The 27,558-nt window shown below is 42.7% G+C and overlaps 2 protein-coding genes across 3 annotated transcripts; one reads left to right on the top strand and one right to left on the bottom strand.

Moving 5' to 3' along the window:
* Window positions 1-4,913: 4,913 nt before the first annotated feature.
* fbxo8 (F-box protein 8) lies at window positions 4,914-15,136 on the bottom strand. 2 transcript variants are annotated; one of them, XM_084188451.1, is made up of 6 exons: window positions 14,874-15,136; window positions 11,174-11,592; window positions 10,386-10,512; window positions 9,484-9,602; window positions 9,100-9,296; window positions 4,914-7,741 (listed from the first exon to the last, which is right to left on the bottom strand). In XM_084188451.1, exons 2-6 carry the CDS (start codon window positions 11,581-11,583, stop codon window positions 7,554-7,556), a joined length of 1,041 nt encoding a protein of 346 aa, XP_084044577.1. In that variant the 5' UTR covers window positions 11,584-11,592; window positions 14,874-15,136; the 3' UTR covers window positions 4,914-7,553. The 2 variants fall into 2 exon arrangements, with proteins under 2 accessions (XP_084044577.1, XP_084044578.1); XM_084188452.1 differs by having other exon boundaries at window positions 11,174-11,583.
* A 474-nt stretch (window positions 15,137-15,610) lies between these two features.
* On the top strand, window positions 15,611-24,050 carry cep44 (centrosomal protein 44). The gene is made up of 11 exons (XM_084188501.1): window positions 15,611-15,701; window positions 15,954-16,052; window positions 19,984-20,131; window positions 21,694-21,840; window positions 22,054-22,149; window positions 22,299-22,454; window positions 22,574-22,789; window positions 22,997-23,063; window positions 23,216-23,334; window positions 23,592-23,629; window positions 23,913-24,050. The coding sequence occupies exons 2-11, from the start codon at window positions 15,961-15,963 to the stop codon at window positions 23,959-23,961; spliced, it is 1,128 nt and encodes a 375-aa protein (XP_084044627.1). The 5' UTR covers window positions 15,611-15,701; window positions 15,954-15,960; the 3' UTR covers window positions 23,962-24,050.
* Window positions 24,051-27,558: the final 3,508 nt, after the last annotated feature.

Here is a 27,558-nt window from a genome sequence, read left to right as displayed (position 1 = left end):
TCTCCTTCCTTCTTCCCTGTATGAAACAGAAGACAACTGTTCCCTAACTTCCTTTCATCAGAGCACAGCCATGACAGGACAGGTATAGAGAATCAGCCTATGGGCCGTGTCTGTGATGGGATGTCTATGATGGGTATAGAGACTTGGTCACTGACCGCTCCCAACAGCTGGACAACAGCTGGCCAGAGCTGTTGGATGTCCAGAAGACTCACTCTGTCCACTCCAGAAAAGAAGGGGCACTTTAGGCTGCAGGACAGGAGGCAGAGTGTGTGTGTTTGTGTGGACATGTTTAGCTATTCTTGTGGGGAGCAGAAGTCCCCACAAGAATAGTAAACAAACAAAAATTTGACCAACTGGGGACATTTTGTTAGTCCCCACAAGGTCAAAAAATAGGGTTAGGAGCTAGGGTTAGGTTTAGGGTTAGGGTTAAGGTTAGGTTTTTGGGTTAAGGTTAGGGTTAGGGTTAGGGTTAGGGTTAGGGAAAATAGGATTTTGAATGGGACTGAATTGTGTCCCCCCACAAGGTTAGCTGTATAAGATTGTGTGTGTGTGTGTGTGTGTGTGTGTGTGTGTGTGTGTGTGTGTGTGTGTGTGTGTGTGTGTGTGTGTGATAAAGCTTTGGGAAGCTAGTCTTTATAAGAATGACCTCATTATGGGGATATGGAGAAAATGACCATGTTTCCAGATGGGGCTATGTTTAGGTGTATATACTTATGGTATATACTTATATTATACAATTAGTTGCTTCACTGGCTTGGCTTCATAGCCAGTATAGTGTATGGAGGCTATACCTGGACATATTGTAATTCATTATGAAAACATACATTTACATTATCATTAGAAGATTTCCGATTTTTGCTAACTTTTGCTAACATTTTGTTTTTAGGATGGACTGTGACATCATGATCAATTACCCCCCAACTTGCTGCTGCTTTGTCAGGTCAGAAAAAGGGTAGGCTATAGTTTTAATCTTCCCCACCCAACAACAATATGTATCCATGTAACCCTATAGCTAAAGTAGCATACATTCGTTGATATAAATAAACATTCAGTCAACGACAACACTCCTCCATCTTCCTTGAAAGGACTTCCCCATGCATGACATAACGGCCATAAAAATCAAGTCCTCTTGCCTCGTTCATTTGTTACCTTAAGTACAAAATAAGGCAGGTCATTTTCAATGGGAGGGCCATCTGGAGATTACAGTTCTTTTAAACCTCTGAAAAAACGAAAGTCCGTTATCTCTTGTACAGTTTCTTGATCAAATCAAATGTGACATTTCAGCGGACTAACACGCAATTATATCAGGTAATCATATCAGCATAATATTGTATCATGATTATTTATGATATGGCTGATAAGGCGACTTGATAAGTGTTAGGAGATATATTGTTTGTGATAATTTTCTGCTTTTAATTTCGGTGAACTGTTGTATTTCATAAGGATAATAGAATAATGCATTTCTGAAATATTTTCATCATAGAAAATAATGTTGAAAGAATGACCACAAGGACATCTCGTTAAAATATATAATCTAAATTGCTTTGTTCCATACAACCAATATACCTTGTATACGTATTCAGAAGCTGCTGAATTGTCATACACCCATGTCTTAGTTATTAGATACATCTTATAACGATGCTATTGCAAATAATTATATTATTAATAGGCCATGTAACTCTCGAAAATAATCGCAAGTCGATGCTTTTTCGTTAGGAAAAAAAAGAAGACCCGGAGACAGAGAGGGCAGCTACAGGCACTATCATTGCGGGACTGCCGATGGGTAATTCATTTCTTTCAAAGGACTATCCCTAGTTAACGTGTTTTCTTCAAATTATGTTCACCATCATTTTCAGTTTTACAAATACGCTTTTAAGACCTTATTGACCAATCCCCATGTGCGCAGAGGTGTTATGGGGCCTAATGGATCCAGCCAAAACTTCCCGAAACGTAATCAGTGCACGTTTGCAATCAGATTCAGCGTTTGGAAACAAACTGCAGACAATATAGGCCTATACTCATGGATCAAATCGGTAAACAAAACAACAGTCAAAGCTCCTGCCTTTCTATAACTGCTGTCTGCTGACATCGACAACATTTCAGTGTCACATTGATTGAGATCTATTTTAGGACTTATAAAAGAGCAGATAGTCATTAAAAACGCAATAATCCTAAACCATAAATTGTAATATTACACAAAAAAAACGAATAAAGTCTATGGAACCAACCGAATTTCCAATTACCTTTGAAGAACCGGTTGGGTTTTGGCTTTGAATTGGGAGGTTGGGAGGTGCGGTTTCAGATTTTTTAGAACATCCCCATTTTAGGCATCTGCTTGACATTTGGACCCGAGGAAGCCTTGCGTGAGAGTAACACCAATAAAGATGCCAAAGCACATTTAAAACCTTGGGCAGAAAACATTATTGGTGGTTCCATACCAAAATAATGAAAGGAGATGCATGCGGTGCCATTTCCCCCTTCTTGCCTCTTTTCAAACTGTGATGTCATGGACAGTATTGCAATAATTCCGGTTGCTGTGTTTCGGATGAACATAATTAGTCCACCATGATAACGTTTAGAGCTTGATGGTCAGTTCGCCACATTGTACGAGACCAGTGAAAGTAGGCCTATCATGCTTGCGTCAACTAAACGAAATAGTAGATAGGCCTGTTTCCAGAACCGAAAGAATCGAAATGTACTTATACATCTTCTTCTTGTTCTCATTTTTTTTTTTAAAGCTATTAGCCTATAATAATGACAATGATATTTGTATGACTTTTATTATACCTGTGCAGTATAGGCCTTGTGGAAGGATGAAATAGTATGAATAAATTCATCAAAATAACGTTTTTAATGAAAGTATGTTAATCAGTATTTGAATATGTTGGTAACCCTTTGTATAAAAGTGATAATGCCCTCGAAGCCGGTGTTTGGAGGATATATTGGCACGGTTTGCCGGCACTCGTCTTCGTCTCGGGCTTAACAAGACCCGTGCCAATATATCCTCCAAACACCGGCTTCTCGGGCATTATCACTGAAAGATTTTATACGTTTGCTACCAAATTCGTAAACTTAGGTAGAGTATCTGGACTCTCAAACTGTATTTTGTATTAGGCCTATTTTGAGGGTTAATTTTAGCATAGGCCTACTGTTCCCCAATAATAAACAAAATGATTGTTGGTAAATGTTATAATACAGTTATTGTTGTTATTATTATCATTGTTATTATTAGTAAAAGTACAGCGTATAGTTTTATAATATAGGCTAGGCTATGGGTTCAAAGACTACCCAGATTTCCCCTGCTTTCATCCAGAGACCGCGTGCCTCAGCGGCGTCAGCGTGGCGTCGCGCTCCCTCAGCAGGTAGTTGTGTTGACAAACTGCAGAATATGGAGAACCTTAAGGGCTTCATCAATCATGCCAAATTAAAGGTAACCTCGGTGTCAGCCATGCCGAAAGAAATGTTCCCTGTATAAACAGCATCAACTGTCGGAATCCCTGATTAGTTTATGGGAACAGAGCAGACACAACTATAGCCTATTAATTGGAAGGTAGAAAAAAAGATCTAATTTGATGATACATTTCAGTTTCAGATACACCTACACTAAATTAAATTAAGGGTACACCTAGACTAAATTAAATTAATGATACACCTAGACTAAATTAAATTATCGGTACGGCCCATTCAATGAACAGGTATCAGATAGGCTAATAAGTTATAATGTGGAGAAAATTTAGAAAATAGTGCAGAATAATAAACAATTACCATTTCCATTTAATGTTGCAAATGACTATTTCGTCTCTCCAAAGTGCATAAAGAATAATATTAAGTCACCAAACATGTAACTAGATTAATGTTGCCTGTACAATTTTATGGTCAGTATGGTGAACTAACTGTAATCCTTCCTCCCTATGCGCATAAATCGATTGTTTGGCGCAAATCTTCATCGACTGATTTACAGGGTCCACTCGTGCGTAATCTCCTTTCTCAAATTAAGAATCTCCCTTATCAGAAAGCTATTTATGCATTCAAACACGACGATTACTGAAATAGTATTGATTTTATATAATAATAGTAATGAAAGGCACTCGAAGCTCCTTTTGGCACAGTTGTAGATATAGGCCCTCAATGTAGAGTAACCCCATGGTTGTTGCAACAATGATACGTAGGCTATTAATCATTACCTTAATTAGTAAGAACATGTGTTTGACTGAAAAAGCTGGTAGTAAATGCATCATCAAGCCAATGGATCCTATCATATAAAGTAGGTGACCAACCACTCAATCATGATCCATTTCAGTTCTCCATCCAGTATAGCCTAATATTTGGCATTGCTATGTTTTTTTGTAGGCCCTGCAATGAGTCTTTGAGGAAGAGGGATAAAGTTGAGTTATATATTCTCCATCCTTGACCTTCATTGACATGGTCCCTTGTGTCTCCCTGCACAATGGAGAGCTCAAAAGGGTCAGGGTACACATTGCATCATCGCTCTCTAACCTTTTTCTCAGATAGACCCCTCTCCCATGCAGCTCTAAAGGCTCGGTATCTCTCTGCTGACGGCCCCTGTGATGCCCTCTCTTTTCATTTACAGCACATAAAACACACACTGCTAGAGGTCAAGGGTCATGTTGTGTCTGGAGTAGATTTACTCCCATCTATCTATACGCTGACATGCTCAGAGGAACTATATGGTTAACATATACTATGGACCAGGGGCGATGCTTTCAAGGCTTTGAAATGGGGTTTGGTAGTTTTCAGAGCAGGGTTTGAGAGGTGTATATAGGTGACTTAATTCGTAAATATAGTGTAAAAATTCAAAGGGTGAATCAGTAATGGTCACGATCTTGAATATCAAAACTTTGGAATTTAAAAACATTACGATCACTGTAGAAAGTCACGGCTCAAGACAAGGGGAGTGTTCCCAGAGTTTTATTTGTATACAATCTAGACTTGTTTTATTTCCAGTGATGTCATTCAGCAACCTATCTCAGATGTAAATGGTTTGGTTGTTAGGCTGTTGAAATGAAATTCTCTATAAAAATCTCAATCCATAAATCCACACAAGAAACTAAAATGTACATGGAATTGAAGAAAACAAAATAAAACTCTGTACTGTCATTTGCTGCTGTTAAACTAAATGTAATTATTAACATTTCATAAATATTACAATAATAATCTCAATCACTTAAATTGATCATGGTAGTGGAGAACATTAACTGAGCAAAGACTCCGTTCTCTGCATGCAGTCCAGTGCTCATACAAATGTCAGTGCAAAAAGGTCTACTTACGAGGGAAAAAAACCTTTGTTAAAATACTTCAAAATAACTTTTTTTTTTTGAATAAACCTATACTTAAATATATACATGTGCAAATAAAATAAAATCAGGGTTTTAATCAAATTGTATGCAAACATTTACCACAGTAGTTATTCTGCTCATGTTCACACGTCAGTTTGGTTGTCAGTTTCAACATTGTCTATTGGCACTATAACTAATAATAAAGACAGCATGGCTAAGACAACGGATAGAAAACTAGCAGTCCTTTAGATATAGGAGAACTAAACAGTGTGATATATATAGCGGCTTCAGAAGACCACAGTGTGGAGAGAAAAGCAACCCCTGGTTAAAGTGCTCACTAGTTAGTAATCATTAAAAGAAACAGTCTCTTGTAGTCCTGGGTTATGTGCAACCTACTGAACACTGCAGATAGAAATGTCATGAATAGAGAAGACATGATTCCTTATTCTACATGTCAGAGAGGTATGTCTGATCTAGATGACATATTTCTGGACATTTGTAGCAAATAGAATCAAGCCCTTATAGATTTGCTGGGGACAGGTGGGGAGAGGGAGAGAAAGTGAGGGAGAGAAAGCGAGAGGTTGCAGTCATAGAATACACTAGAGATTGACAGGAAGATTTAAGCGTGATAGAGGTATCAGTCCAACAGAGTCACACACATAAAACAATCACAAGATAAATGTAGTCCGCAAAGGATGGTGGGAAAGATTAACATTCATATCTGTGGTGTCACTTAGGCTGTTTACACAGGCAGCCCAATTCTGATCTTTTTTTCTTCTCACTAATTGGTCTTTTGACCAATCAGATCTGATGTGAAAAGATCTGATGTGATTGGTCAAAAGACCAACGAGTGGAAAAAATGTCAGAATTGGGCTGCCTGTGTAAACGCAGGCATCGGTGCTAGAGTCAGTGCCGGAATGTGTCCCAAATAGCACCCTATTCCCTATATAGTGCACTACTTATGACCAGAGCCCTATGGGTCCTGTTTAAATGTAGTGCAACACATAGTGAATAGGATGCCATTTGGGATGCAGCCCATTTCGAAGGGGTAGAACGCTTGTCAACACAAAAGGATAAAGTAACGTAGATACACTAACATACACCTTCATTTACCAACATCACCTATCCCAGCTTTGGCAAAGGTAAAAACTCACACTGAACAATTGTCCTTAACTCTGACAATCTTATTTATCCATCAACAATCAAGAGCTGTATTATCAGTGTCGTGTTCATTAGGCGCCAAATAGAAGAAAATGGATTGCAACATGGAGAAACTAATTGGACTTGTCCAATAAGAAACATTTATTTTCGTCTTCCGTATGCAAAAAAAACATTTTCAATTTCGCACACTAATGAATACGACCCAGCTGAGATGCATGAAGATGAGAGTTCACATTACAAACTCAAAATTGGACGCTCTGAGATTCCCATGGACATTAGAGTCATCCACATACACATCAATTTAGAGTGTGACCCATGGCGATTACTTTACAACTCATAAAATACTTTGGAATGGACACAAATAATCGTTTGCCGTTCTCTGCTAAAAGGAAAAGGATTTCATGTAGTAAATGTGGTTGGATTAATTATCGTTGTGCCTTTTGGGAATTCATTTCAATTCCATCCAATTTAATCCAGCTCACAAAGTTAAAGACAAAAACGCTGTAGAGTTTCTACCAGCCCTCTAGTCATTCTTTTAAGTTCTTCAAATCGTAAAAAAAAACACATTCCAACAAAAACAACATTCATTTAAAAAAGAAAACCAGAATATTAAACTCAAAACTCATAGTTAAAGTAATTCACAGAACAAAAAAACTAAGTATAATGTGAACCACAACTGATAATGGTTGCTGTAATAATATTCAGTCCTAGGTGAGTTCATAGCGTATGTTTGACTTCTTCTTGACTTTGTTAGCATACTGTAGCTACACTTCTGCGTGGTTAACCTGGAAGTAGTTGGTTATATTGTTGTATGCTACTTGTGTGCAGGATATATGTCTAGTCTGTCTGAGGCCTCGCCCCTTATGATGTCACTTCAGTTGGGCGGGCCCAATCTATACACTCCCTGCTCTCCATTGGCTCTACAGCCAGAGAGCAGATCGCCTCACACCCAGTATGGAAGCAAGCACCATTGCTAGCAGTACAGAACCCTAGATTTAGAATGAACAGCAACAACTTTTGTCCAAAGTAGTATACTGCAACAGTGCAATCACTGGTTCGTGTATTCACCAACTTCCACTCCTCGTCACTTCCTGGTTAGGCCGCCACATGGCCGATGAGATAAATGTTGTCGTAAAGATGGCCGACAAAGTCCTCGCTGATGTTCTGGGCGGCGCGGCGCGTGTTGCGGATGAACTCGCGTTTGGACATCTTGTTCTTGACGTGCGGGCTGGTCAGGTCTATAGACAGGAGGATGAGCGAGTAGCACAGCACATACACTGCATCTGGGGAGGAGAGGAGGAGAGGAGGGATGGACAGAATGTAAGAGAGCGAGAGAACTGGGAGAGTGGTCAAACAAGTCCCTGCACTACGCATACAATGAAGATAAAGTTGTATATGAGCCGTGGGGCGGCAGGTAGCCTAGAGGTTAAGAGCGTTGGGCCAATAACTGAAAGGTAGCTGGTTCGAATCCTGAGCCGACAAGGTGGAAAATCTGCCGATATGCCCTTGAGCAAGGCACTTAGCCCTAATTGCGCCTGTAAGTCGCTCTGGATAATAGCGTCTGCTAAATGACTAAAAATCTATACAAAAATAAAAAATGTGATGGTGGTATTTTAGACTGAAGATCACTTGTGGAGATAGGGCACACACGCCAACAAAATACATGTTTTATCTTGCTTAGTAACATACATTTATTCAATTCAATATATTAGCCAGCCCCGACGTTTTGGTTGACGCCTTTCTCAGTCCAGCAATACTTTCTCTGTTCATTGTGTGGCTTGGCTAAGAGGGTGGGTGGGAGTTGAAGAATAAACGACAGGGAGACAGAGTGAAGGGAAGGGATGACCAGAAAAGAGCATCGGAGCAAGAGAAGGGTCGATAAAGGAAAAGAGAGGGTTTCATAATGACGCGTTTACAAAAACATTCCCATTCTGAAGTGTGAATAATAGTCCTTGAAGACAGGACACATAAACAGGGAAGGAAAGAGACGTGTCGACTCGTAGTCTCAGACCTTACAGTGCGAGGATCAGCCCTGGTCCTGGGTGGACTAAGAGGGGTTGAACAGGGGGTCTCTCTCGAGCGGGAGAGAGCGAGAGAGTAAGAGTGTACATCTCCTCTCCTCCTTTACCGCTCTGCCAATTCTATCGCCAGTAAGTAGATCATAAATCAGCCCACTTCTCCTCCAGGACGACGCAGGAACGGCCGAGAACCGCGCCAGATGTTATTACAACGCCAGCCTGTGATTGGCTGGAGCGCTGCCCTCACTCTCCTAACCCTAAGCCCGTGGGATTATTGTGGCTTTAGGGACCAATGACAGCGTTGGTACAAAGATTTCTCACACATTTGATTCATGCAACAAGGACAGGACACAACTTGGGTCAAGTGTAACACCAGAGCCCTTAGTAAATTACAGAGGTATTGTGGGGAGATTGCGGTTAGGCCAGGACAGGCTAGTTGAGGGGCTTGAAACCGATCAACATCCGAGAAGACCTAAAGCCTGTGGGATTTGTTGAGCGTGGACCCCGAGTTAGGAGTCGTTCAACTGTGGCAGAAACTGGCAGGTGGTTACAATCCTCTCCACTCATCGGACTTCCCTCAACACCCTGCAGATTAGAACTACAATTCCCTGCAGTGCACTGACCTGGGCTGAGGCACACCTCCCGGACCAGGACGGGGTTGCAGGCGCAGAAGCGGTGGGAGAACTTGGTGATGAGCGTCTCCAGGTATTCGCCCCTCTCCTCTGGGGCGTGGATGTGTCTGAAGAAGTCCCTCAGTGCGTTGGGCAGGAACTGGTTACTGAAGTTGTGCAGCGTGACCAGCTCGTCCAACACATCTCTCCTGCAATTAGAGACAATCCAATGAGAATTCAAGAAAACCCAGTGAGAATTCAAGAAACCCAGTGAGAATTCAAGAAACCCAGTGAGAATTCAAGAAACCCAGTGACATTTCAAGAAACCCAGTGAGAATTCAAGAAACCCAGTGAGAATTCAAGAAACCCAGTGAGAATTCAATGAAGAAAAGCCACCTCTCATCTAGGTACACCCTCAGCATCTTCCAGTTGAGCGTCCGCGTGCAGAAGATGAACTTGGCCAGCTCCTTGGGGTGGTCCACCAGTATGCCTTTGGACATGAAGTAACTGATACCCTATTGGAGAGAGAGTGTGGATCAACATAAAACACACACAGAGAGAGAGGGATTAGTGGGGGAGAGTAGAGAGAGAGGAGGAGGGCGGGATTAGTGGAAGAGAGAGGGAGGGAGAGAAGGAGAGGGAGAGAGGGGGTGGGGGGATAGTGAGGTAAAAAGAGGAGGAGGGGGGAGGCAGAGGGTGAAAGAGGGATAGAGAGAGAGAGAGAGCGAGAGAGAGAGAGAGAGAGAGATGGAGGCCCAGACACAGACAGCACCATGACAGTCTATCCCACAGTGGGGCTATCACATGTCCTTTAAGTGGCTGGCCAAAGCGAGCCTAATCCACGTAGCGATACAGACGGACCAAATAACCCCATTAGAATGTTCCACAGATTCTATGGAACCAGGCTTTGACCTGCAGTGACCTCCAAGGCTGTGATGTCTTTCAGAATGTATGCATCAGTGGTAAACAAGTCATTTAGCTGGTAGTCATTTAAAATACTTTGTCTTCAAGGTGGGCTGACGTGTGGGGGGTTCGATGTGTACTTACTATTTCTAAATCACTATTTCTTGGGGATTTCATAGTGAGGAAGGCTGATCTAGACAGAATCAATAACATATAGTGAAAACAGCTAATTGGCCCGTATATATCTAGCTATATCTTATATATAAGGGAACAGTTTCCCGGAAAACAGACTAAGCCGGCTTTATCTATGTCCGGGAAACCGGAGTGCTTTAAACCGGAGTGCTTTAAAAAGGAGACAGAGGCATGAGGATGAAGAGGAAACAGAGGTGCTTTACCTCCTGATGGTTAGCGTTGAACGTCAGGCTGCCTTCATCTAGCATCATGTAGAGGCTTCTATATGAGAAGCCATAGGGAAGCCTTCTGTTATAGATGGAACAGTGACCCCAAGTGGATTTACACAAACTAGGGCACAGACAGACAGAGAGACAGCGAGAGAGAAAGGGAAGACTGCAATTAGAAACATGATCACCCGATCAACTCTTTGAACCATTAAAAAAGCACATTGTCACATAGAACATGGCAAATGTTATACCTACTTGTGGCAAGCACCATTTCAATGATTTGTGGACAATTTAAAAAATATAGATGACTCTAATGGTATATCAGGTCAGATCCTATCCTGCAGCACACTTCTCATTGGCTGCGTTTACACAGGGGGCCCAATTCTAATCTATTGTCCAATAATTGGTCTTTTGACCAATCACATCAGATCTTTTCACATGAGATATTTTTTAAAGCTGATCTTATTGGTCAAAATACCAATTAGTGAGAAAAAAATGGAATCAGAATTGGGCAGCCCTCTATTCACTGTACTCACCCCTGCCTCCCTTCCACAGACCCTGTCAGTCTACTACTCACCCCTGCCTCCCTTCCACAGACCCTGTCAGTCTACTACTCACCCCTGCCTCCCTTCCACAGACCCTGTCAGTCTACTACTCACCCCTGGCTCCCTTCCACAGACCCTGTCAGTCTACTACTCACCCCTGCCTCCCTTCCACAGACCCTGTCAGTCTACTACTCACCCCTGCCTCCCTTCCACAGACCCTGTCAGTCTACTACTCACCCCTGCCAGAGGTACTCGTCGTGGCCCAGGTCCTGCCACACGCAGGAGGCCAGACAGAGGTCTGTAGCGTTCAGGTAGGACAGGATGGTGATGCTGAGCTCTGGAGGCAGCATCTCCAGGTCTATGAAGCCCTGCTGCGCCTTCCCCCGGCGGGCACGCAGCAGCTGGTAGATGTCGGCCCCTTGGCAGTGCTGGGGGTGGCGCCGCGGGTGGGGGTGAGGCGGCAGGGGACCTCCACCCAGGTCGCCCATCCCGGGGGAGGGGGATGGGGGAGCCTGGCCTGGGTTAGCCCCCATCTCCATCCCCAAATCCTGGGGATCTCCGTCAAGGCCAGGTCCAGCGTCCCACTGCTCTCCGTACTCCTGCTGCAGCTGCTGGTTCCTGGCCACCCTCCACAGCCCCTGACCCATCTGCAGAATCTGGAGTACAGACAACACAGGCAGCACAGTCTGCATGCGTCACATAGGGAATAGGTTCTCTCAGGAGGAATATCAAACAGAAGTAGCTCAGTGGTCTAGTTACTAGACTTTAATAGGGAATTTCCTGGCCATCCAAAGTCCTATTTGAACAACCCAATATAAAAAACGGAGGCCATCGTGCTACCTTGTTTAAATGTTTGGGCAACTGGACTACTTCCTGGTTACTTTAGTCACTGGCATGGCAACAGCTGATGGTAGGCCTATCTATCTTGGAGTTACCCTGCTATGCTGAGTCACTGAAGGGCTCAGCAGTTGTCACAAAATAGAGAAACATCCGTGACGGGTAAATTTAATCTGGATTCAGACCCTAGCTGTTTGTCCACAGAAACATTTCAATGATTGTGCTTTCATGTGTCATCTCACACACATTAGCCTAATCAAATCAAAGCAATTGCTTCCTGAAAGTGCACTCTGGAACAGTCTCTGTAAGGTTTCGAGGCAGATTCTAATGTGACTTTGCACAACAAGCCATTTCGAAATATACTGAACAAAAAGAAACGCAACATGGAACAATTTCAAAGATTTTACTGAGTTGCAGTTCATAAGGAAATCAGTCAATTTAAATGAATTCATTAGGCCCTAATCTATGGATTTCACGATTGGGCAGGGGCACAGCAATGGGTGGGCTTGGGAGGGCATAGGCCCACCCACTTGGGAGGCAGGCTCAGCCACTGGGGAGCCAGGCCCAGCCAATCAGAATGAGTTTTTCCCCACAAAAGGGCTTTATTACAGGCAGAAATACTCCTCAGTTTCATAAGCTGTCTGGGTGGCTCGTATCAGACGATCCCGCAGGTGAAGAAGCCAGATGTGGAGGTCCTGGGCTGGCGTTGTTAAACGTGGTCTGCGGTTGTGAGGCCGGATGGACGTACTGCCAAATTCTCTAAAACGACGTTGGAGTCAGCTTATGGTAGAGAAATTAATATTAAATTATCTGACAACAGCTCATGGACATTCCTGCAGTCAGCATGCCAATTGCACTCTCCCTCAAAATAAGCTTTTTGTGCGTATGGAACATTTCTGGGATATTTTATTTCAGCTCATGAAACATGGGACCAACAATTTACATGTTGCGTTTATATTTTTGTTCAGTATAGTTACTAATATGCATCAAGCCTGCCATCTCGATCTTTACCATTATAATCCTTTGGCCTTGAATGACTGTATCTTACCCCTTCCATTTATAGCCATCTAAACCGTTACCCCATCAGACAGGAGATGCTGAGGAGTGCAACTGAGGCAAGGCCTAAACCATTTAGCCTGCTATCATTTACCCTCCATCATGCCAGCTATGGCCCCGTTGTTCCTCCATGAAAAAAACCCTCACAGATTGAAGTGGTATTCTTTTTTAAACCAGAAGTAGCCTCAGTTAACCCGCTAGGTGACACGCATTCAACTCTCTCCGACTCCCCTGTCAGTCTGTCTTAGTGAGTGGGTTTGTAGCTTCATTCCTAATTCTTGTGTTAATTTTTTTTGTTGCATCGTTGGGAAAGAGCTTGTAAGTAAGCATTTAACTGTAAGGTTACCTGTTGTATTCGGCACATGACAAATAAAGTGTCAGACAGTTTACATTTAGAATGGTTCAGAGCTGAATCATAGCCTGGTCCCAGATCTGTTTGTGCCGTCTTGCCAACTCCCGTGGTGATTGAAAAGACGGCACAAACACATCTGGGACCAGGCTAGAATCTTCTGTCTCTGTCACTACAGATTAATCTCAATTCCAGCCTATTTAGCCTACCCACTCCTCAGAATTCCTCACGTTCTCAATTCTCTGTTTCCCATGTGATGTGAGCATGGTCCTAGGCTGCTTGCCTCTACATTGCTGCAATGCCATTACACTTGTTATTCAGCATTCCCTGCTTGCTGCTGGAGCATAAAGACTGTAGGTTGCTCAGAAAACACGCTGTGGAATGTGTCTTAAAGCTACAATATGTAACTTTTTGGGCAACCTGACCAAATTTACAGAAATGTGTGTTTTAGATGTCATTCTCATTGAAAGCAAGTCTAAAAAGCGGTAGTTATGTTCTATGTAAGCTATTTCTATGCTTCTCGTTAAGTTGAGTTTTTGCATCTTTTACTTTTGTACACCAGCTTCAAACAGCTGAAAATACAAGATTTTTGGTTATGGAAAACATATTTCACAGCAGTTTAGCTGGTACAATGATTCTCTACACTGACTGACTTTTGTCACATAAACTGAAATTAGTCAAACTATTAGAATTTTAGCAACTAGGAAATGGCAGAGCTATTTCTGCATATTGCATCTTTAAAGTTGTTATAGATGAGTCTACTGGTTATATGGTGAGAGGGTTACTGTAGGTCATAGATGTTTCTAGACATGTAGGCCTAGACTAGAACTGTTTGGATTAGGCCTACTGATCTAAGGGTGTATTTGTTAAAATGTGGATTGATGTCTTGCTTTCATACTTATGATGGCCTAGCTTGTTAGTCAATTATTTTAAGCATTTTCTGAACAAATAATTCAGTAGAAAAAGCAAACTTGCACTCATTTAAAAGGAGCATGGTGTGATCACATTGGCTGAACTAATGTATTGCGAATGCACAGGACAGGCATAATGATTACCCCCCCCCCATGGTTCATGGGGTGGGGGCATTCAAATGAGTTGGGTATGGGGGTGTTGGAACTGAATCTGGTGGTTGTAGCCATATCATTTGAGTTTAAAAGGAGCAACTATCTACAGTGGTTTTTGACTTGTTTGTGATGGAAAAACAGGTGATAGCTTACATGTGTGTACAGAGAATGTTGTACCCAAGGGTCTGTGTACAGTCAATAAAGTGAAGCAGCATACAGAGTCTGAGAAATAATTTCGATCAGCTGCCTACTGAATGTACCATCTTTAACAAACTAACGCAAACGATATGCTAGGGACAAGGTCATTCATACATACCTGTAATCATTTAATAAGAACTGTATCTTGGTAAACAAAGAGGGACCATACTCTGTTAAGCGCTAGAGTTAATGACGTTTGCCTAATTCAGTAATTGGATAAACTGCCACACGAAGTCAGACAGCAGTGGGCTGGAAACACGTTTAGTGTCTTGCTGTAAACAACATCAAAATTGAAGTTATGTTCAGCAGCTGATCGAGAATAATTTCACTATCAAGCTAGATTGACCTAAAGCCCTCGCATTCGTCAATATAATTATACAAGCCAACCAGCCATTGGGGGAGGCTCTTGTCAATTGTAACCAGCGCCACCTACCTGAACTATATGCAAGATTTTACCGCCGCCGCGACGTATACACAGTCCAGATCGTAAACAACGTCGGTGGGAATAGTTTTGGGTCTTCTACCGGTAACCAGAGGCTCTCATCTCCGTTAAATGCTGGCCAAAAAGACCCACTCTCGTCGCTGTTGTAGAGAAAAACTGCTCACAAAGTGACAACAGGCCTAATCTGCCCCTATCACTCAACATAGTGCTTCTTCAACTCCTCCTTTCACCCTCCTCGTTTCACACGCACTGTTGTCCCGTTTGACGTTTCGCTTGTTATTGGTGGAAATGACGTGCTGTAACTGAGTAAATCCATTTAACGATTGTGAATGGTACTTACCTATGATAATGATATATACAATATTTATATTTTTTGGTTAGAAAATAAAAAATATATAGTAAAATTGTCGGCCTACACAGAGTAGTCTAACGATTTTAATGAAATCCATTGGACTTTTACAAAGAAACTGCAGTGCATTGCCTTGTTTCTTCTAATAAATTAAAAAGGTAGCTAGACCTTTAAAAAATTATTAAATTGTCCTTCCAACTACAGACAGTAAAGACGAAGTTTTACATGTATTTAGCTAGTTCAGCTTGTTTCATAAATCGTCGTCAGTTTACCATCGACATTAAAACCAGCAGTCTACAAACTTTTAGCGCCATCTAGCTATGAATGTGCTCTTATGAATCTTCCTTCTAGTTTTTCTGATTCAGTTATCATGGCAACCAATCGCGGCAATTATGTTATTTACCCGGGCAAAACAAACTGAAGACATGTCCAGCTAGCTAACTTTGCCAGCACTTGTACTCAAATATAAGGTAATTTATTACATTTTTTGTTATGGCATGTTTCAGTAGCTGCAACAACGTGTCACCTCAACAAAATCTACGTTGGACTATAACATAGCCAGTAACTTTCTGGCAAACTGTGTTTGGTAGCTAGCCAAAATGTACCTAGCTATAATGTTTATGCTAGCTAGTTAGTTGGTGTTTTTATCCATTCGTTGAAAAATAATTCATGGAAGAATTGTTGTTGTAATGTTACCTGTCTGTCGTTTGCATGTTCTCAAGGTCCACAATGATGTCAGCCGGTGATTTGAAAGGATGTCTTCGGAAACTGGATGCTCAACTACGGGCATTGAAGTACCCAAGAGAGGTCGACTATAATGGGTATGTTAGCTAGCTAGTAAGTCATGGATAAAAGTAGCGCTGGTGCCACTGCCAACTGAACAATTGTGCCACGTTCCCAAACTGTTTGAGGGAAGGAGCCAGCTTGCTACAATCTGTCGGCACCTGTGTTGTGGTTGTTCAGTTGATGGCCACATAATGGCGCCACTATTCAGTCTCTTAGTTGCAGTGCAGGAGATGTATGAACATTTGTGTCATTTTTACTTGCTTACATTGGAGAAAGAAATCCCCCATATATTCATCCATTCTGATATATAGTGAGCTCCAAACATATTGCGTCAGTGACCATTTTTGTGTTGTTTTGGCTCTGTACTCCAGCACCTGATTTGACCATCATGTATTCCAAGATGGGCGAACAGTGGGTCGTCACTTTGGATTTGAAATAATACAATGATTATGAGGTTAAAGTGCAGACTGTCAGCTTTAATTTGAGGGTATGAACCGTTTAGATATTACAGCACTTTTTGTACATAGTCCCCCCATTTTTGCTACCATGATTAGATAGTCCTGAATGAATCGTGAATAATGATGAGTGAGAAAGTTAGATGCACAAATATCATACCTCCCCAAAAATGCTAATCTCCCCTGTTATTGTAATAGTGAGAGGTTAGCATGTCTTGGGGGTATGATATTTGTGAGTCTGTAACTTTATCACTCATCATTATTCACGATTCATTCAGGACTATCTGTAATCATGGTAGCATCCACATGAATGTAGAAGTGTTTAGAAACATTATATTCTTACTTACAATAAAAGTGACTCCAAAATGACACAATGCATTATTTACCATTCATTTGTATTGGGCACAAAATAATCTCAAACACAACCAAAACAAACAGCAAATGCATCCAACAAGTTTGTAGAGTCACAAGCTTGATGTAATCATTGCATGCTAGGAGTATGGGACCAAATACTAAACTTTTGACTACTTTAATAAACATAAGTTAATTTGTCTCAATACTTTTGGTCCCCTAAAATGGGGGGTCTATGTACAAAAAAAGATGAAAATACCCTCAAATTAAAGCTGACAGTCTGCTCTTTAACTTCATAGTCAAATCCTAAGTGCTGGAGTACAGAACCAAAACAACAAATGTGTCACTTTCCCAATACTTTTGGAGCTCACTGTATACAATATACATGGAGTATACCAAACATTAAGAACACCTTCCTAATAATGAGTTTCGTCCCCCCCTTTTACCCTCAGAACAGCCTAAATTTGTCTCTACAAGGTGTCGAAAGCGTTCCACAGGGATGCTGGCCCATGTTGACTCCAATGCTTCCCACAGTTGTTTCAAGTTGGCTTGATGTCCTTTGGGTGGTGGACCATTCTGGATACACACAGGAAACTGTTGAGTGTGAAAAACCCAGGAGCGTTGCATCCCTTGACAAAAACTGGTGCACCTGGCACCTACTACCAAACCCCTCACAGTTTATTAGCTACACCCGTCTAGTACTGGGTCAGATCCCCTTTGCCTCCAGAACAGCCTGAATTCTTCGGGGCATGGATTCTACAAGTCGGAAACGTTCCACAGTATGTTGGTCCATGCTGACGCGATGGCGTTATGCAGTTGCTGCAGATTGGACGGCGGTACACCACTGCAACCAGCCTGTACTGTTGACACCAGGTAGTCCATGGACTCTGCCATCAGCATGATGCAACAGCAACCAGGATTCGTCGGACCAGGCAATGTTTTCCACTCCTCAATTGTCCAGTGTTGGCGATCGCGTGCCCACTGGAGCGGCTTCTTCATGTTTTTAGCTGATAGGAGTGGAACCTGGTGTGATCATCTGCTGCAATAGCCCTTCCATGACAAGGACTGACGAGTTGTGCGTTCTGAGATGCAGTTTTGCACACCACTGTTATACTGCGCTGTTAGTGGCCCACCTGTTAGCTTGCACCATTCATGCCATTCTCTTTCCACCTCTCTCGTCAACAAGCTGTTTTAGCCCAAAGGACTACCGCTGACTGGATGATTTGTTTGTCGCGCCATTCTCGGGGAAACCCTAGAGACTGTCATGTGTGAAAAGCCCAGGAGGACAGCCTTTTCTGAGATACTGGATCCGGCGCGCCTGGCACCGACGATCATAACACGCTCAAAGTCGCTTAGGTCACTTGTTTTGCCCATTCTAATGTTCAATCGAACAGTAACCGAATGCCTCAATGCCTGTCTGCGTGTTTTATAAAGCAAGCCATGGCCACGTGACTCACTGTCTGTAGGTGAGATCTGATTTTGTGAACGGGGTGGTGTACCTAATAAACTGGCCGGTGTGTATGTATGTGTGTATATATATCAGTCAATTGAAATAAATAAATTAGGCCCTAATATATTAATTTCACATGACTGGGCAGGGGCGCAGCCATGGGTGGGCCTGGGAGGGCATAGGCCCACCCACTGGGGAGCCAGGCCCAGCCAATCAGAATTAGTTTTTTCCCCACAAAAGGGCTTTATTACAGACAGAAATACGCCACAGTTTCATCAGCTGTTCTCAGACGATCCCGGAGGTAAAGAAGCCGGATGTGGAGGTCCTGGGCTGGCGTGGTTACACACGTTTGGTTTACCACGGCAACTACTGTAGCTATCTACACTGAACAAAAATATAAAGCAACATGTAAAGTGTTGGTTTCATGAGCTGAAATAAAAGATCCCAGAAATGTTCCATACACACAAAAAGCTTATTTCTCTCAAATGTAGTGCACACATTTGTTAACATCCCTGTTAGTGAGTATTTCTCCTTTGCCAAGATAATCCATCCACCTGACAGGTGTGGCATGTCAAGAAGCTGATTAAACAGCATGATCATTACACAGGTGCACCTTATGCTGGGGACAATAAAAGGTCACTCTAAGATGTGATCTGATGTGATTGGTCAAAATACCAATTAGTGGAAAAAATATAAGAATTGGGCTGCCTGTCTAAACGAAGCCCAACACACATTTTGACATCAATGGAACCCAAACGAGTTTGATTAAAAACTAGACAAAAGCTACAATTGAAAAAAGTGGCCAACCTTTGTCTCCTGATTTTAAATTGTCTGTCATCCACAGAAAATTGTATTTGAGCCAAATCCTTTTTTAAAATTCTCCACAAACATATTGTGTTTGATGCTCTTCACTTCAAAAAGGAATCCCTGCTTCCCTGCTCATCAGATGTGCAGACTGGGGTCCTCGTCAGAGAGGGGGACCCACGGCTGGTTAATGTAAAGCATGTTTACAAACCCAGTTATAGTCGGGCAGGGCTCCGTACAATCCCCTCTGCCGCCTGCCGGGGACTTCAAAACAAACCCAGACTGTGAACTGTCACCGTGGCTACAGCCCCAATCTGGATGTTTATATGACTACAGATGTTTAGTCTGTCTTCCAGCCAAAGAATTTAAGCTTTGTCGCAAATAGCACCCTATATAGTGTACTATTTTTTTTAACAGAGCCCTATGGGCCCCTGGTCAAAAATAGTGCACTATATGGGGAATAGGATCCCATATGGGACACATCCAGTCTCGTGACTTTATCCTACACTACAGAGCATGTTTGCATATAGCACGCAAGAACATCATACAGACTGTTGATAATAGTAATTCTAGCCTACATTTTCATTCTCAAAAATGACGTTGGAGGCAGCTTATGGTAGAGAAATTAACATTCAATTCTCTAGGAAACAGTTCTGGTGGGCATTCCTGCAGTCAGTATGCCAATTGCACGCTCCCTCAACTTGAGACATCTTTGGCATTGTGTCGTGTGACAAAATTTAAGATATTTTCACATCAGATCTTTTTCAGAGCTGATCTGATTGGTCAAAATACCAATTGGTGAAAAAACTGTATTGTTGTCCATAGATTTTTAGGCCTAAATGATACCAATACATATGAAAACAGTAGTACACATTGTAAAACACAATATATGCTTTATCTCTACAGCTTGGCCAAAGGAGATCCTTCTGCCGTTCTCCCCATAGTAAGTTATGCATTCGTCTCCTATTCACCACACCTTGCTGAACACCTGGTGGGCTTTGGAGTGGAACTCACTGGGAAGAACGACCTACGTTTTATCGAATGCATCTACAAGGTAAATCCCACATTGATTCTATTGTATTCTTTTTTTTTACTCTATTAAGGGTAATACTGTAGATTAAAATGTTTCCGTGACGTAGCCTTAGTATTTAAGTATCATCATGCACAGTCAAGGGTTTTTACGCCATAGGTCTCCCTTTTAGTATGGTAGGAAGAAGGTGCAGAGCTTAATACTAGCACAACACTCTGTTTTAATTACTAATGTCTTTCATGATGAAATCACGTTTTTGAATGTATCCCCCCCTGCAGCAATCCCACATCCAGTCCTAGACCTACCCATTGAGAAACACAATGGCATCACTCCCCAGTTGACTGTATATCTGCCAGCCTCGTTCCTTCATGCACTCCCTATGATTAATGCTCTGTTCATTCACTGCGTGGTGGGATTTCCTGGGCCCTGCTGTTCCAGCAGGCTCCCCACCACCGCTCTCCCCATGTGGCCCCATGCAGTGTCGTCTCCCTAACACTAAGCAGTTTCTCCCAATAGCAGGGACTCCCCTCTAGATCCCCTCTCTCATACATAGCCGTTATCATCGTAATGGTTCAAAATGGCAAAGTGTTCCCAGTTGTTTCCTCACAGGCAACAGACACACACTCGCACACAGTGACTTCACACTCGCACACAGTGACTTCAGTTTATTCCTTGGGGTCTCCTGAGGCCAACATCCGCCTACCCCGACGCTCTGCTGTGGTTTAACCCCTTCAAGCTTGAGCTGAACCGCATGATTTTCCCCTAATAGACACACACACACACAGATGGAAGACATTGGTATTGCATCACTCACTACCAATAAAGTCCTTTTGAAACAGTGCAGGATTTCCCCTGTAGAAGGAAAGAGTAGGCTACATGTGGGATTCCTTTTCATTCCTGTGGTGTTCAAATTACATGAATGGAGTCTTACTGTAGTTGAGGAATTCCATTCATTCTTATCCATGGGCCATAGTATAGGCCTCCTGTCTAAATTAATTTTTGTCATTGTGCTTGGACAGGTCAAGGCAAAGCCATTTCCTTCATTGCAAGATCTAAGATTAAAGCTCCTCCCTCATCACAAGCAACCAAGGACTTGGAAGGAATGACTTGTGTAAATGGATCAGGGGTTTTTCAGTCTTTTTGTTAAGGCTGTACTTTAGCCTCTGTTAACCCTGCTATCAGAACCAGAAGGGTTTTCACTAAGCGGTCCCTGATCTGCAGCATCTGTATTTTAGCAACACACACACACACACATGCTCCACTCTCTGGTGGTGTTTCCTTCCAACTGGCAACCGGTGGTCCAACTGGCAACCAAATTGAAACTGTGCAGAAATTATAATGGACCTACATTTATACAGTTTCTTGACTGTGTCCAGCTCGCTAATAAACACTGAAATTAAAGCTAGATAGTCGGGGAGCATCGAAAATTGAATGACAATTCAATGAATATTGTTTTGATCTTTGCATTTTTTTCACTGCATGAATGAAAAAACAACATGGTGTATTTTGATTTGAAACAATTTGTTGCAGCAGGGAGAATTCAGCCTTGTGTGTGTGTGTCACACTGTATTGTTCACCACATCTAGGTACTGCGGGATCTCTTCCACTACAAACCCGTCCTGACCAAGCAGCAGTTCCTCCAGTTTGGCTTTGCAGAAAGAAAGACCTGCATCCTCTGTGATGTCATCGCCTTCGCCCTGCAGAAACACAAAGAGCTCAGCAAAGGCAACAAGGTCAGTCTGTCTCCCTCAGCTTTGATGAGCAAAGAGTATCATCATCATCATCAATGTGTGGTTTGACATGATAAAGATGACACGGTATTCATGGTTCAATTAATTATTGCACCGTCTTGGTCAGATCATGTCTGTATTGTAATAGAGAATGTGTTCTCAATAGCCTACCTGGTTAAAGAAAAGGTACATTTATTGCATCTGTGTGTGTTGCAGCCAAAGCCGAGACCTCGTTTTCCGGCCTCGAGTTCAGACTCCAAAAGTGAGGCTCTCCCATTTCAGGGTGACACAATGAAACCCTCGGCCATCACAGTAAGTCTTTGCCAAGGACATGAAAGTGTAGACCGACAGATCTGTTTAACTCTACACACTTTATCAAAGAGGCCTGAGCTAGTCCATTGTAATGCATGAGTACATGGCCCTTCTGTAACATGACTAGCTGAGATGGTTCTTTCCCACAGTTGTCCCTAAGCAGGCCACTAGTGGAGAGACACATTGGTGGTGGCTCCTGGGTCTCCTCTAGTAGAGCCTCTGATGACGAAGAGTCTCAGGAGGAAGAGGAGGAGGGTCTGGGACTGGAGGAGTTCCAGAACCAAGCACCTACAGTCCCTCAGACAGTGAGTACCAGCATACTTCTCCACAATATACGCACAGACACACACGGCCTATTTCTCTCTGTAACACACAGCACCAAAGTGACACACATACACACTGATTGGATTGTGTCCTTCTCCAGGACCCGGTGGTGGAGGGGAGGCTGGCAGCGCTGGAGGCCCAGCTGCTGCAGGTCCAGACCAGGCTGGAGAGGCTCTCGGCCCTGGAGCAGAGGCTGGAGCTCCTAGAAAAGACCTCGGCCGGGAGGATCACTATAGACAAGCACCAGTGGGAGAACCTGGAGAGCAGAGTGCTACTGCTGGAAACCAGACTGACCCTCTCCACAGCCACAGCCCAGGTAGGAAGGGATCTCTCCACACGATCTGTCCAATCTGGAGACTCTTCTAAAGAACTCTCCGTACTTCCATCCAATGACAAGTAGAAGCAGATGTTGAACTAATGATGTCATGATGTCAGTCCATTCCAGAATGTCTACTGTATCTCTGTTTGCTGGTTAAAGATGGAAAAATTTGCACATTTCAAGGTTGTTTTTTCCCTCCTCTAGGAGTCGTCGTCACTTGTCAGTGGAGGTTGGAGTCATCACATGGCGGATAATGCAACAGAAGTCACGGGTTGGAACTGATTTTGACAATAAAAGTATTTTAGTAGAGTATTGATATGCTATATTGATGAGGCCATTATATACAACAACTGAAATACAGTAATCGAAAGATAAAATTCCCAATGTGATATGAGTTCAACTGATGCTCACATACCCCTACAGAGTCAAGACACAGTCCTCCAGAGAGCCTCCTACACCCCTCTGGCTGTGAGTGTCCTCAGTCCTCTACCCATTCCGCTAGCTATCCCATCAGCCCCTGTGTGACAACAGCACCCCCAGAGGTAATGGCAGATATTACAAGTAAATATATATGTAATGGAAGCAAACTATTTGGGATGGATTAAATCCGTATCGCGGAAGATCCGCGTTATAGCTCGATTTTAAATGTAAAGGCAATGTTCGAGGAGACTGCATTCATAGTAAACTCTGCAAATGTCTACTCAATCGGAAATTACCTTAGAATTGTTACGCGGGTCTTCCACGATATGGAATGAATCCAGCCCTTAGTTTTTAATAATTATTGTCCCATTTTCTATAGGAGAATATGAAAGAGAGATTGGAAAGGATAGCCAACATGTAAGTACTGTAGATCTATGTTGTATTCCCTCTGAGGTTAACCAAGGCTAATATACCATCTATTGTATATAAAATGATACTGCATTTATAATAATAATAATAATAATAATAATATGCCATTTAGCAGACGCTTTTATCCAAAGCGACTTACAGTCATGCGTGCATACATTTTTGTGTATGGGTGGTCCCGGGGATCGAACCCACTACCTTGGCGTTACAAGCGCCGTGCTCTTTATGATTGACTTCATTACGTTTTGTTCTTTCTTCTCCTATGTTGCTTTAGGATGAAAGACACTTCCAGCCTTCTAAGAAGTATAGAACCCTCAATGTAAATTCAGACTTAAAAAAAAATATGTGTTGTTGTAATTGATCTCTGGATTAGTATGTGAGTGATGAATAAAGGTATCATGGATAAATATCGATTTATGTTCACATCTATGTTCTGTATATTATTTGCACTAACCATTTACGTACAATGTCCGGTCTTGTGTAACTTGTGCAACCTTACTTTCAATCAGGGTGTCGTGTCAGAGTATCCGTCCACTGAGGGCTCTATTCAATCCGTATCGCGGAAGTTCATCATTAAAACATGTGAAATTTAAAAGCAATGTTCCCCCGTAAGCGGAGACTGCATTCATGGTAAACGCTGCATTACAGCTCAATCGGAAATGACCTTTACATTTCTATCACGCAATCGGTAATGCTTCAGCGATGCAAATTGAATAGTGCCTGAGGGTGTGTTGATGTCTACTCTGCAGTTGCGCCTTAGCTGACATCCGCTTGCTTGTATTTCCCTGGCCACTGTGAAATATGGACCTGACCAGTAGAGGTCACTAACAGACCTCTCTCTCTGAGACGTCTTCTCTGGCTAGACTCCAGCTCCCATTCAATCATCCTTCCTCCTCACAGTAGAGCTTTCCTAAGCCCTGTATGAACTGCAATGGATGAGAAGATCCATTGCGTTTTGAAAAGAAGGCTAGGATAGAGGACAATACATTAATAATTAAGAGAGTTTGTAATTCTGCTCATAGTTTTCCTCATTCCGGCCGAGATTACATTTTATTTATTTATTTCACCTTTATTTAACCAGGTAAGCCAGTTGAGAACAAGTTCTCATTTACAACTGCGACCTGGCCAAGATAAAGCAAGGCAGTGCGATAAAAACAACAACACAGAGTTACATATGGGGTAAAACAAAACATAAAGTCAAAAATACCACAGAAAATATATATACAGTGTGTGCAAATGTAGCAAGTTATGGAGGTAAGGCAATAAATAGACCATAGTGCAAAATAATTACAATTAGTATTAACACTGGAATGATAGATGTGCAAGAGATGATGTGCAAATAGAGATACTGGGGTGCAAATGAGCAAAATAAATAACAATATGGGGATGAGGTAGTTGAATGGGCTAATTTCAGAAGGGCTGTGTACAGGTGCAGTGATTGGTAAGGTGCTCTGACAACTGATGCTTAAAGTTAGTGAGGGAAATAAGAGTCTCCAGCTTCAGAGATTTTTGCAGTTCGTTCCAGTCATTGGCAGCAGAGAACTGGAAGGAATGGCGGCCAAAGGAGGTGTTGGCTTTGGGGATGACCAGTGAGATATACCTGCTGGAGCGCATGCTACGGGTGGGTGTTGCTATGGTGACCAATGAGCTAAGATAAGGCAGAGATTTGCCTAGCAGTGATTTATAGATGGCCTGGAGCCAGTGGGTTTGGCGACGAATATGTAGTGAGGACCAGCCAACAAGAGCGTACAGGTCACAGTGGTGGGTAGTATATGGGGCTTTGGTGACAAAACGGATGGCACTGTGATGGACTACATCCAATTTGCTGGGCTGGAGGCTATTTTGTAAATGACATCGCCAAAGTCAAGGATCGGTAGGATAGTCAGTTTTACGAGGGCATGTTTGGCAGCATGAGTGGAGGCTTTGTTGCGAAATAGGAAGCCGATTCTAGTTGTAACTTTGGATTGGAGATGCTTAATGTGAGTCTGGAAGGAGAGTTTACAGTCTAACCAGACACCTAGGTATTTGTAGTTGTCCACATACTCTAGGTCAGACCCGCTGAGAGTAGTGATTCTAGTCGGGCGGGCGGGTGCCAGCAGCGTTCGATTGAAGAGCATGCATTTAGTTTTACTAGTGTTTAAGAGCAGTTGGAGGCTACGGAAGGAGTGTTGTATGGCATTGAAGCTTGTTTGGAGGTTTGTTAACACAGTGTCCAATGAAGGGCCAGATGTATACAAAATGGTGTCGTCTGCGTAGAGGTGGATCTGAGAGTCACCAGCAGCAAGAGCAACATCATTGATATACACGGAGAAAAGAGTCGGCCCAAGAATTAAACCCTGTGGCACCACCATAGAGACTGCCATAGGTCCAGACAACAGGCCCTCCGATTTGACACAATGAACTCTATCTGAGAAGTAGTTGGTGAACCAGGCGAGGCAGTCATTTGAGAAACCAAGGCTATTTAGTCTGCCAACAAGAATGCAGTGGTTGACAGAGTCGAAAGCCTTGGCCAGGTCGATGAAGACGGCTGCACAGTACTGTCTATTATCGATCGAGGTTATAATATCGTTTAGGACCTTGAGCGTGGCTGAGGTGCACTCATGACCAGCTCGGAAACCAGATTGCATAGTGGAGAAGGTAAGGTGGGATTCGAAATGGTCGGTGATCTGTTTGTTAACTTGGCTTTCAAAAACTTTCAAAAGGCAGGGCAGGATGGATATAGGTCTGTAACAGTTTTGATCTAGAGTGTCACCCCCTTTGAAGAGGGGGATGACCGCGGCAGCTTTCCAATCTCTGGGGTTCTCAGATGTTACGAAAGAGAGGTTGAACAGGCTAGTAATAGGGGTTGCGACAATTTCGGCAGCTAATTTTAGAAAGAAAGGGTCCAGATTGTCTAGCCCAGATGATTTGTAGGGGTCCAGATTTTGCAGCTCTTTCAGAACATCAGCTGTCTGAATTTGTGTGAAGGAGAAGCGGGGCAAGTTGCAGCGGAGGGTGCAGAGCTGGTGGCCGGGGTAGTGGTAGCCAGGTGGAAAGCATGCCAGCCGTAGCAAAATGCTTGTTGAAATTCTCAATTATTGTAGATTTATCGGTGGTGATAGTGTTTCCTAGCCTCAGTGCAGTGGGCAGCTGGGAGGAGGTGCTCTTATTCTCCATGGACTTTACAGTGTCCCAAAACTTTTTGGAAATAGTGCTACAGGATTCACATTTCTGTTTGAAAAAGCTAGCCTTCGCTTTCCTAACTGCTTGTGTATATTGGTTCCTAACTTCCCTGAAAAGTTGCATATCGCGGGGGCTATTCGATGCTAATGCAGTACGCCACAGGATGTTTTTGTGCTGGTCAAGGGCAGTCAAGTCTGAGGAGAACATATATATATATATATATATTATATATATATATCTGTTCTTAGTTCTGAATTTTTTGAATGGGGCATGCTTATTTAAGATTGAGAGGAAAGCACTTTTAAATGTGTGATAGGGAAATATGTACGAAAAATACAAAAAAATACAAAAAACAGGATATTTACACGGACACACAACAAAGAACACGACCGCACTGCTACGCCAGACGGAGGCGGCTTATGGTAGAGAAATTAACATTCAATTCTCTGGCAACAGCTCGTGGACATTCCTGCAGTCAGCATACCAATTGCATGCTCCCTCAACTTGAGAACTGCACATTTTAGAGTGGCCTTTTATTGTCCCCAGCACACGGTGCACCTGTGTAATGATCATGCTGTTTAATCAGCTTCTTGATATGCTTATTTCCAAATGAGCCGACATATGCAGCATTGTACTGTGAATGTGGCCTTTGCTGAAAAAGTGCTCTTGAATTGAATCCTGGACTTAATATCATAAAAATGCCTAGTAAAAAAACAATGACCAAGGAGAGTTGAGGCTCCAAAGAAATGGACAACCCA

This window comes from Coregonus lavaretus, assembly GCF_964263955.1.
Source record: "Coregonus lavaretus genome assembly, contig: SUPER_35_unloc_1, whole genome shotgun sequence".
Taxonomy (NCBI): domain Eukaryota; kingdom Metazoa; phylum Chordata; class Actinopteri; order Salmoniformes; family Salmonidae; genus Coregonus; species Coregonus lavaretus.
Note: the sequence above shows the minus strand (reverse complement) of the source record. Positions and strands in the feature narration are given on the sequence as shown.